The sequence below is a fragment of the Bombina bombina genome, chromosome 2, assembly GCF_027579735.1.
Source record: "Bombina bombina isolate aBomBom1 chromosome 2, aBomBom1.pri, whole genome shotgun sequence".
In the NCBI taxonomy this organism is placed as follows: domain Eukaryota; kingdom Metazoa; phylum Chordata; class Amphibia; order Anura; family Bombinatoridae; genus Bombina; species Bombina bombina.
In genome coordinates, this window is record NC_069500.1 from 190,511,702 (window position 1) to 190,524,331 (window position 12,630).

The 12,630-nt window shown below is 36.9% G+C and overlaps 1 protein-coding gene across 4 annotated transcripts in view; it reads left to right on the plus strand.

Annotated features, from left to right (window-relative positions):
- Positions 1-12,630, plus strand: part of CERT1 (ceramide transporter 1) — a 341,058-nt gene that overhangs the window by 289,532 nt on the left and 38,896 nt on the right. For 2 of the 4 annotated variants that reach the window (XM_053701397.1, XM_053701399.1), the window contains 2 exons: positions 1,637-1,729; positions 6,348-6,410. In XM_053701397.1, the coding sequence (XP_053557372.1) occupies positions 1,637-1,729; positions 6,348-6,410 (156 nt within the window). The remainder of the gene's footprint in view (positions 1-1,636; positions 1,730-6,347; positions 6,411-12,630) is intronic. The other 2 variants (XM_053701398.1, XM_053701401.1) reach the window with 1 other exon arrangement.

Here is a 12,630-nt window from a genome sequence, read left to right on the forward strand (position 1 = left end):
TGGTGAATAAGTTATCAGTCCATTGTTCTAGGGGCATCCTTTGTTCGTCAAATTTTGACTATGATTACTGCAGATAGGAAACCTCAGGATGCAAGGTTTCCTATAAATGTTCTGAAATCATGCAGTCTTCATAGAAGGCCTCTCCTGGAAAAAAGAGACTTATTTTGTTTTTCCTATTAGACTGTTACTTCGGTGACTTACATCAGTCAACGAGGAACTTGCTGTTTCCTGGTGATAAGGGAGGTGTCTCAAGTTTTCTTCATCGGGAACTCTAATTTCTCAACTTGTTGGCTTGGAGATTGAACACTTAGTTTTAAGACAGAGAGGTTTTTCTGATTCTGTTGTTGAGACTTTGATTCAGGCCCATAAACTTGAAAGAAGGAAGATTTCTCATAGGTTTGGAAGGTTTTTTTTCTTGGTGTGTGAAACTGATTTTAGCTGGCCTTCTTTTGGAATTTCTAGTTTTTTCAGGATGGTTTGGATAGGGTTTGTTTGCCAGCATTTTAAAGGGGCAAATTTCAGCCTTTTCAGTCTTGTCACAAGAACATTTTTTTTAAGCTTCCTGACATTCAGAGTTTTGTTTAGGCTTTGATCAGGATCAAACCAATGAAAAAATAAATTTATCCTCGTGGACTCTCACCACCTTTTTTTTCTTTTTCTTTTTCTTTTTTTTTGTTCTTGTGGCAGTTCATGTATGAACCTCTTCTTCTTCTTCTTTTTTTTTTCCCTGCTCCCTTTTTCTTGCTCATGCTTTCCTACCTTTTTTTTTGGCTTGGCTATATGTCAGACTAGTTTACCACTGAGCGGGGTGCGGGGGTTAAGTGCTCTTGAAGTTTTGGGAAGTTCCAAGGAGTAATGGCACGTGAACTCTCACCACCATGAAATAAATGAATTTATCAGGTAAGCATCAATTATATTTTTATTTAAAATGATAATTAACTGGGAGTATTTTTCCTCTGGATTTTTGTTTGTTGGAAGATCACATTACAGTTGGAAAAGTGACTTTAAATTGTTGTTTGTCTTTACATTTCAAAAATCTACTGAATGCTATATCTCTAATATAAGTGAGAATAAATCAATTAATTGGTTAGTAACCAAAGGGATGCTAAACAGTAAATACACGCTAGACATAATTATGTATTCAAAGCAAAGATTAAACATAGAATAATATGTAGATGCATTATTTTTTTACAATTATATCAGTTATTGAATAGAGAAGTGTAAAGGTTTAGTTTCTATAAAGTAATGGGCGCCACCATGTTTGAACTAGTTTTCAATTTATCTCTGTTTGTGCAAACAAAGCTTTGTGGAGTCCCTTTTAGATTAGTCTGTGTTCCACACAGCCTTGTTTAGGCAGTCTCTTTTATCACCCGTTTTATATCTGTCCCTAATTGTCTTCAGCAGTGGAAACGAAGTCAACATGACAGCGCCCATGTCTTTTTTATAGAAACTCAGTGATATTTAGAAAACAATGTTTAGAGTTAAATTACAGAAAAGTGAACAAAATAAATAAGTAAAGTATACTGCAATTTGTTTTAACTATTCATAATTAAACATTGTTTATTACAGTCCCATACTGTTTAATATCTTTTAGTTTTAATATTGAATTCTAAACAACTTTGCTTTTATTATCTAGTCTCAGTGTGAAAAAGCCAGATCAAATTATTTGTCATCGTTACCAGCAAGTGAAGCATACACAGATGTGGGCAATCACAGATTTGTTCAAATGGTGAGAAAAGATATATTGTTTTATTTTTCTTTGTAATGGATAGCATAATGTATCTAATGAATGAATACTCCAGTCCTAAGGGTATCTTGTTTGTTTCATTATGTACCAGTATGGACACAAGTAACTTGGTGATGGTAACTGATCATATACTGACCTATAAAGACAGGTGTTGACATACTTATTTGAAACTTATTATTAAGGAGGCAGCAGGCATACAATGTGTGTTGTAGCCAGAGAATTATTTCACTGTTTAAGAATGCAGAAAGTTTATCCAGGACAAGAATTGTAGTACCCATTGCACCAGGATTTCCTAAGACCTACAATTTTTTATATATATATATATATATATATATATATATCAATGTAAATATTTGCATAGGAAATTAGTACATCTAGGCAAGTATCCCTGCTTGCTTTTCCCCAGAAATTCTTAATATACAATGTTACCAATGCACAAGAGAATTGTGGGTAAGATATGCAAATTCTCAGTTTTTTTTGCTTCAAAAATACTGTTTTGACACAGCGATCCTTATTAACAGGATTATGACAGCTGCTGTGTCAAAACAGTAATTTTGAAGCAAAAAAACTGAGAATTTGCATATCTTACCCACAATTCTCTTGTGCATTGGAAACGTATATTAAGAATTTCTAGGGAAAAGCAAGCGGGGATACTTGCCTAGATGTACTAATTTCTTATGCAAATATTTACATTGATTTAATTTTGAGACATGGAGGATTTTAATTTCAGTTTTTTATCTCCCCCCATATTTTAATGAATTTATATATATATATATATATATGTGTGTGTGTGTGTGTGTGACGTGCGTTGAGGTCAGACGTTGGTGAGGCGATGGCTATGATACACCTGAAAAGAACATATATGAACCCAATAGAGGTATCTTAAATTAAGGGGAGAGGGAGAGAAAGGGGGGGGGGGGTAGATGGAGAGAAAGGGAGGGGGGGAAGGAGAGGAGGAGTATATAAAAGTGTGTGTGTATATATATATATATATATATATATATATATATATATATATATATATATATATATATATTAATATAATATATTCCCACACAGTGGCCCTAGGCAATTAAAATGGTGCTGCCGCCCCACCCCAGTTTTTAGCCATAATATATATATATATATATATATACGCTTTACACCTCTAAGCCAGGGTTGTGCAGCAAGCCTTTTAATCAACAGCATGCGAACACAATAGGGCCTTAACCCATAACGTTTGGGTTCAGCGGCAAACCTTTCGCAAATGGAGCCCATAATGTTTCGGTTTATAATCATTACACCTTTGTCAAATGTCACAGCAAGATCAAAAAAACGTATCCCCAAAAGAACACAGGTGTTAACATTATGTAAACAGTTACTGTGCAGTGTGCAGATAATTTTAACACATTACACAGTCTTTGATTATTAAAAGCCTCTCTCACAAATTTCTGATTTTATGTATAGGAAGCAAGGAGGTGTATCAGCTACAGCAGTACTCTAAGACAGTGCTTGTCTATTATACATACTATTGTAAAATAAAAGATAAAACACATTGTCTGGTTTCTTGTTATATATATAATCTCAAGAAACCAGGAAATGTTAGCTTTATCTTTTTTTTTATTTTTATTTTACCTTTTTACACCATAACAGAAGTTAGATTTTACCTAAGTGAGTTCCCCTTTGCTTTCCATTCAGTGGTTAAAAAGAAGGAATCAAGATAAAAAAAACTAAGTTTGGGCAGTTTAAGAGACTTGTGGACTGATTTATGACATGCATTTTATTGACAATAGTTTCAGGGCAGTTAAAATCAACAAAATATAAATCTTAAAATAGAAATGCTCTGAAAAGAAAAGAAAAACACGGGAACTGATTTTTATACATACTGCACTTCCATGGGATAGCGTCACAATATTCTATTCTATTCTGCTCAAGCAGTCATGCTGAAATAGCACTGCCTGTCAGAATGTACCTGATTTGTGAGGTTTCCAAGAAGATAAACTAAAGGACAAGAGGGGGAGGGGCATAAGATCGTCAGCACAGAGCAAAGCTCACACACTGAAATTAGTGTTGAAAGTCACTCTAGCCCCCTTGCATTTTAAAGACAGGCAGTGAATTACTTCGGCGGGTAGTGAGTTTTAACACAAAAGTAAAGGTAGTCTAATCACCACTATAAAATCTCAGAAATAGAGAATCACAGTATATTAACACTATAATCACGTCATACAATAATACTGCCAAAATGATATAGAATACGCACCTAACCCAGACAGTGTAAAATCTTCTGACTATTAGCTATTGCTGTATATATTAGCAGTGTATATGATTTAGTTCTAGTGCCTGCTTATCTGTGATGTGAGTAGTAGATCTTTGAAGCCAGCATATGATAAGCATCACATTCCCCTTAGAGCCACCCCCAGCCCTAGGCTACTCATAAAGTACATGGAGATACTAGAAAGGGTTGTCCTGTAACTAAACTCTCAGACAGGGGTTGACTTTTCCTTTGCAGCACTACTTGACACACACTAGAAGAACACCATGCCAACTGCACAGCATGTCAAATTCACGTTCTGTGCACATTCCCAGTGCCTTTTTTCCTCTGGCCATCTGTCTTTACAGCGCAATATGCATCATGTTTATTAGGAAATCTACTTACATGCAGGATACACTATGCTTGAGCCACCGTGAGCACTAAAATTCACATGGGTGCGGTACTCACATTCTCCCACCACTACATCTGCATAGCTGTGACTCCTCCCTCTGTGATTCAGTGACTGACAGCAACTCCGGTCACGTTCTTCTGGTGCTTTCAATCACCAGGAGGTCGTGACTGGAACTGATTGGCTCTTCTGGGTCAGCCCCAAAGAGGCCACTATAGAGCAGTCTCAAATGGGCACTTATGGGCCGCGTGATGAGCTAGCTTAACCACCGTCCACCAGTGGGTAGCGCAACTCTCGCGGTCCCATAGTCAAAAATGACAAGCATGTTGTGCAGTGGAGGGCAGCCTCTCCATTGCAACAACATGTAGCTGAAGATAAAAAAAAATAAACAAATTTTAAGCAATAAAAAAAAATTGCCCCATATGACAGGTGCGACTCTGCCTCTCCTGCCTCTAGTGACTGCACGTCGACGGAGTTAGAGATAGATGGATATAATATAATATGAGATGATTTAGTTCTTGATATATTACTTTTGTATATCCGGAAAATACATCGGCATTGACATTTGAATAGTAAGTTACCTCTCTATGATAGACTTGTGTGTGTTTTTTGACTTTGACAATTACAATCATAACTATTTCTCTCTTGAAACCATTAGTATGGGTGTGTATATGACATCTAAACTTTAGAGTTCCAGAAATGAGTAGATCGGTGCACCATCCTGTACATATACTCCTCAGTTCAGCTTTGGAGGCTAATTTTCAATATACTCTGGAGATTTATAAGGAGGTGTTTCTGCACTTTTTTAAATATATTGAGATAGCTGTGCACTGAAATCTTAAAGGGTGAATGAAGCAGATGATCGCAGAGTCTTTTTACCATTTAAGTGAATGACTGCTGGCCAATGGAGAAAGTTAGAATCCTAATCATAAGTGAGAGTTAAGAATTACTCCCTTTAAGCAGCGCACCTGGCTCCGTTTGCAGACTCTGGAACAGATGAGTTTGTGTAGCTTAAGCAGTGTATATAGGGTTGCCACCTCAGCCATGTTTTCCTGGACACTTATGAGTTACACATGCTGCAGGGTGTGCAGGGAGGAACACAACCCTATTCATATTCCTTCCCTGCACACCCTGCAGCATGTGTAACTTATAAGTGTTCTGTGGCAACCCTTTCTATGTATAAGACTTTTTTCTTTATGAATTCATGAGGTTATTTTTCTTCTGATGTTGCCCTCCTTGTCATTTGGTGCTCACCCTAGTCTCTCTCGGCTAATTAACCAACTTCCTCTGCTGCTGTCTCTCCCCACCACTACTTGCCTGCTTACTATCCCACCAGAAAGTTCCCTAACTCGAATGGTCGTCATTTCACTGTGAGGGAAAAAGATCACTGCTGTGTTTTCTGTTCTTAAATCACCACTTTGTGTGAGTTTTAACTCTGTTATAGACCATAGGTTATGGGCAATAAAGGGATAGACGCTTCATTTGTTCTAATTTATAATGGTTTTATTCACACACACACACACACACACACACACACACACACACACACACACACATATATATATATATATATATATATATATATACACACACACACACACACACACACAATATATATATATATATATATATATATACACACACACATATACACACACACACACATATATATATATATATATATATATATATATATATATATACACACACACACACACACACACATACATATATATATATATATATATATACACACACACACATATATATATATTTAAATAAAATATAGAAAAAAAAATGAGAACAGGGAGCCAAATAATAAACAAATGTATCAGTCTCTGTATTAGCAACTTTGATTTCATTATGTATAAGTTTTTTTTTTATTTCTGCCCTTTCATTGTTCCTGAAACCCAAACGGTGTTTTCCCTGATTTCTCTGCTTTATCTTTGTCTATGTGGTAGCTGTCTAGTCATTCTTCCAGTGGTCTAGACAGCGCTTCTGAAGACCACAGGTTCTGCCCCCAGGTACCGTGTGTGTAATAATGATTATTGATGCTTTTTCTACAACTAAAATTGGATGCAAATGCTGAATTGCTTTGGATGCTAAACTGAGATGACATAACTAGTTACACAGTAATAACACAAAAATATTAACTTTTTGGCTGCAGTTATATGGAAGTAAACGTTCATTTGCGTTTAATCTCTGGTAAACCTAATAACCTAAATGGAAAAATCAATATTCAGTTGGGGTGGGAGAGGCAAACCCACCATGAACAGAGAAGAAGTAAAAGGTTTAATTAAAGTAGTTTTACTTTTTAATTTTCATTTATCCGCAAATTGAGACTTTTATTCCCATATAAAATATTTTCTGTTTGCATATCTAAAGCATGAAATCAGTGGTTTTCTAAACTATTGTAAGAAAAAATATTAACGCTAATATAATGACATGGGTGCTTTTTGCTTACATTTATGTCCATACACGCAGAACATTGATAAAGCACACATAATTTTAATTTCTAGCATTCCTTATTTTCACTTTAATTCATTTGCTATAGAAAATATTATTTCTTACATTTTGAACTTCTAATAAACCCATTGCCATGCATATTTCCTTTGTGAATAACTTATTTTCTTTCCTATGGCATGGAGAGTCCACCACGTCATTCCAATTACTAGTGGGATATTCAACTCCTGGCCAGCAGGAGGAGGCAAAGAGCACCCCAGCAAAGCTGTTAAGTGTAACTTCCCTTACCCATAATCTCCAGTCATTCTCTTTGCCTCTGTCAATGAAAGATGTGCGAAGTTGGTGTCTGAAGATATCTAATCCTTTTATGGGTACTTTTCCCTGCAAGCAAGGGTTGGGGTCTAGCTGTGTCCATGTCAATCTCTTTAGTAAGAGTAATGGTGGCTTTTAGCAGTTAGAAAGCAGCAAGGTTGTTTTTGCTTTATTTCTAACAGTTTGCTACCCCTTGATAGAAAACCAGGGTTGGTTACTCTGTGGTTTCATCAGTCACACCTAAGAAGCTGTTCCTGCCCTGCAGCTGAAGCTCCAAAGATAAGTGCTGTTATTCCTTCTAGGTAAGAAGGCCCTAGCACTTAGGGGATTAATTCCCTACTTTTATTAATGGAGTCTGGAAACTTTCAAAATCTCTTTAAGATTGGGATTTATTTAAAGGGCAACAGGTTCTGGGCTCTATGTGTATGTGAGGATAATTGTGTGGAAATTATCATGAATTTAGTCCTCAAGGGGAGACGGGGATCTTTTCCCTTTATTGTTAAATGGACTTAAGCCGGGGTTCAGTCACTTAGCTGATATTTCTATCAATGTTTCCTGTTCTAGCCGATTCAGCCTGGTTCAGGATATGTCCTGAGTTGAGTCGCTATAGAGAATAATCTATGATTCTGCCCGCAGTATTGCAGATGCTGCGTCAGTACTAGACAGTTTAATTTTTTGTGCAGCTTAAAGTGCCATAAAACAGGTTGAGATCTGTGCTTATCCTAAAAGGGCTAATTAAAGGGAAAGTAAAGTCCAAATTAAACTTTTATGATTCAGATAGGGCATGTAATTTCAAACAACCTAATTTACTTTTGTCATCAAATGCTAATTTCTAAACCCTTGAAGACTGCCTTTTATCTAAATGCATTTGACAGTTTTTCACAGCTAGAGGACATTAGTTCATGTGTTTCATATAGATAACATTGTGCTCATGCGTGTAAAGTTATTTAGGAGTCAGCACTAATTGCCTGTAATGCAAGTCTGTCAAAAGATCTGAGATAAGGAGGCAGTCAGCAGAAGCTTAGATACAAGGTAATTACAGAGGTAAAAAGTATATTTCTATAACAGTGTTGGTTATGCAAAACTGGGAAATGATAAATAAAGGGATTATCTATCTTTTTAAACAATAACATTTTTGGTGTTTACTATCCCTTTAAGTAAAAATAGTTTGCATAAAAAAATTGTTTCAAAATTGTATTTTAAAATAATTTTCAAAAATAATTAAAATAGCCATGCTGTCTGGACACTGTGCTCCACCCCCCTTATCAGTGTTTAGACACAGGCATTGTATTTCACCTGAGTTCACAGCTTCTATTCATGCTCCAGCAGATAATCCCTATTCATTTGTGCATTTTACCAAAATAACAATGGCTATAGCTACAGCCATAAAAGGAATTGTGTGGGGGGGTTAGAGCTTTGCAATTCAGAAACTTAAAAGAAAGGGTTAATGGCGAGGCACTGCAGTATAAATTTGCAGGTTAAGTAATTAATGTACATATTATATTTTGTCTATATCTTAACTTGTTTTATGTCCCTTTAATGCCGGCAGCCTCTCAAGAGGTGTCCATGTTGTTGGACACTTGCACGTATTGGGACTCTGAGACAGATTTATGAAGTCTAGATTATGTCCGTTTTTGTCGTTCCCAGTAAGAGGCCTCATGTTTAGTCTTGCGGTTATATGTACACCGCTCTTTGGTTTCGACCCGTTAACTCAGATAGCAGCTGGGGGACACTAAGCAGTTCATTCCCTTCACTTTATGAGGTTTTAAACTTTGAATTCTGCCCACAGTTTTTGTCCCACTGTTTATATTTCAGAGTGGGTTTAGATGGTGGTACAGTGATAGGGGTTGTCAGATAGCGGTTCCCCCATAAGTTGCTGCTTATTTCCGCATTGCATTATCTATCTTATATGGGTTTAAGAAAAAAGAGGCAAAGCGGGGGTAGGGCTAAGTGTAAAATATGCAGGAAGTCTGTAGTTATAGGCTGTAGCCAAATTTGAGTATTATAATCTCCAAACTACTTAGACTCCATGCCACAAATTATGAGTTAAAGGGACATTAAACCCCAAAAAATTCTTTCATGATTTAGGTAGAGAATAACATTTTAAACAACATTCCTATTTACTTCTATTATCTAATTTGCTTCATTCTTTAGATATCGTTTGTTAAAGAAATAGCAATACACATGAGTGAGCCAATCACATGAGGCATCTATGTGCAGCCACCAATCAGAAGCTACTAAGCCTATCTAGATATGCTTTTCAGGAAAGAATATCAAGAGAATGAAGCAAATTAGATAATAGAAGTAAATTAGAAAGTTGTTTAAAATGGTATTCTCCATCTGAATCATGAAAGAAAAAATGTGGGTTTAATGTCCCTTTAAAGAACAGAGTACAACTAACAAGTAATTGTAAATAGACTTACAAATTTAAAGAAGGGAGGACTTCCCTCTGAGGAAGCGTTTTTTGTGAGACGTACGTCAGGGGTCCTCTGGGATAAGATTTGTCTTTCCCTTTTTTAATTTGCTCACCCTTGGTGTTTTGACTCTAACAGCAGCATAATATAATTGTAAAAATTAACTGTAATTCAGCCCTCGGATTGTAAGGGCTTAGCCTATAGCTCTAGTTATGCTGCTTAGATTTCTTTAACAATTTCAAACAAATTATCTAGTAATCGAGTCACACCAGGGTGTAGTGTTTTTAATCTTTTCACTGTATGCTGATGTATGTGTGGTTAATATATTGTCCATTTAATAAACTTTAGTGTATGAATGTTGGCAAACTAATTTTATAAACAATTCTAATTTCCTGATAAGGTATGGGCTAAGTAAGTTGATTTTTTTCACAAATTTGAGTTACTTCTTTAAATTTGTAAGTCTATTTACAATTACTTGTTAGTTGTACTCTATCTTTTATGGGGTAGTCGGCTGAATGAAGCGGCCTTGGCGTAATACTTAGTATATTCTGCAGCATCTGCAGCACACAGCATGTTGCGCTTTTATATAGCGTATTTTCTGTTCCCATTTTTGGAAGCGGGGGTGTTCTATCAGAAGATAGTTGCTTTTCCTTTAAAGCAAGCAAGGGGCTCTCATGGTTTTCATACATGTATGTTTTTTTCTATGTTTCCTACCGTAATCTTTTTTTCCCATTAACCCCTTAACGACCAAGGACGTACGCCACACGTCCTCTAAAAAAATACACTTAATGACCGAGGACGTGTGGCGTACGTCCTTGGTCTGGAAAGCAGCTGGAAGCGATCCTGCTCGCTTCCAGCTGCTTTCCGGTTATTGCAGTGATGCCTCGATATGGAGGCATCCTGCAATAACCCCCCTTGGCCATCCGATGCAGAGAGAGCCACTCTGTGGCCCTCTCTGCACCGGACATCGATGGCCGGTATCGTTGGTGGGTGGGAGCTTACGTGGGAGGCGGGTGGGCGGCCATCGATGTTGTGTATGGAGTGGAGCGGGATCGGGGGCGGGACCCACGGGGGCGCGCACGGGAGCGCGCGCGTGCACGGGGGTTGGAGGGCGGGCGCGTGCACGGGGCGGGAGCGGGTGGGAACCGCTACACTACAGAAAAACATAGTAAAAAGTATTAAAAAAAAATAAAGTTTAAACTTTAAAAAATATAATCTCAGGGATCTGGAAGGGGTGGGGGGTTGGTCTTGGTGGGGGGGAAAGCTACACTACAGAAAATTGCTTTTTTTTTTAATAAAATGGCACTTTTTTTGCAAAACTGGGTACTGGCAGACAGCTGCCAGTACCCAAGATGGCGCCCATTAAGGCAGAGGGGAAGGGTTAGAGAGCTGTTAGGTGGGGGATCGTTGGGGTCTAAGGGGGGATCACACACATACACATCAGCATATGTAAATATGCTTTTTTTTTTTTTTTTTTTTTTTTTAAATGGCCAAATACCTTTTATTTTAGTACTGGCAGAGTTTCTGCCAGTACTTAAGATGGCGGGGACAATTGTGGGGTGGGGGAGGGAAGAGAGCTGTTTGGGAGGGATCAGGGGGTCTGATGTTTCAGGTGGGAGGCTGAGCTCTACACTAAAGATAAAATTAACCCTGCAAGCTCCCTACAAGCTACATAATTAACCCCTTCACTGCTAGCCATAATACACGTGTGATGCGCAGCGGCATTTAGAGGCCTTCTAATTACCAAAAAGCAATGCCAAAGCCATATATGTCTGCTATTTCTGAACAAAGGGGATCCTAGAGAAGCATTTACAACCATTTGTGCCATAATTGCACAAGCTGTTTGTAAATAATTTCAGTGAGAAACCTAAAATTGAGAAAAATTTAACTTTTTTTTTAATTTGATCGCATTTGGCGGGGAAATGGTGGCATAAAATATACCAAAATTGGCCTAGATCAATACTTGGGGTTGTCTACTACACTACACTAAAGCTAAAACTATCCCAAAAAGCTCCCTACATGCTCCCTAATTAACCCCTTCACTGCTGGGCATAATACACGTGTGGTGCGCAGTGGCATTTAGCGGCCTTCTAATTACCAAAAAGCAACGCCAAAGTCATATATGTCTGCTATTTCTGAACAAAGGGGATCCCAGATAAGAATTTACAACAATTTATGCCATAATTGCACAAGCTGTTTGTAAATAATTTAAGTTAGAAACCAAAAGTTTGTGAAAAAATTTGTGAAAAGTGAACGATTTTTTTGTATTTGATTGCATTTGGCGGTGAAATGGTGGCATGAAATATACCAAAATGGGCCTAGATCAATACTTTGGGTTGTCTACTAAAAAAAAATATATACATGTCAATGGATATTCAGAGATTCCTGAAAGATATCAGTGTTCTAATGTAACTAGCGCTAATTTTGAAAAGAAATGGTTTGGAAATAGCAAAGTGCTACTTGTATTTATGGCCCTATAGTTTACAAAAAAAGCAAAGAACATGTTAACATTGGGTATTTCTAAATTCAGGACAAAATTTAGAAACTATTTAGCATGGGTGTTTTTTTGTGGTTGTAGATGTGTAACAGATTTTGGGGGTCAAAGTTAGAAAAAGTGTGTTTTTTTCCATTTTTTCCTCATATTTTATAATTTTTTTTATAGTAAATTATAAGATATGATGAAAATAATGGTATCTTTAGAAAGTCCATTTAATGGCGAGAAAAACGGTATATAATATGTGTGGGTACAGTAAATGAGTAAGAGGAAAATTACAGCTAAACACAAACACCTCAAAAATGTAAAAATAGCCTTGGTCCCAAACGGACAGAAAATGGAAAAGTGCTGTGGTCATTAAGGGGTTAAAAAAAAAATCTACAGCCTTAAATTTGACAGGGAATTCCTGTTGTCTACTACCATCTAGTGGTGATTAATAGTATTTATCATTACTTTTGAAAATCCTCAAGAGTATTTATTTTTAACTCATATAAACCTTCTTTGAGGTTTTTTCTGGATGGTACCAAATCTATTACTATAGTATGTAGTATTTTATTGGGG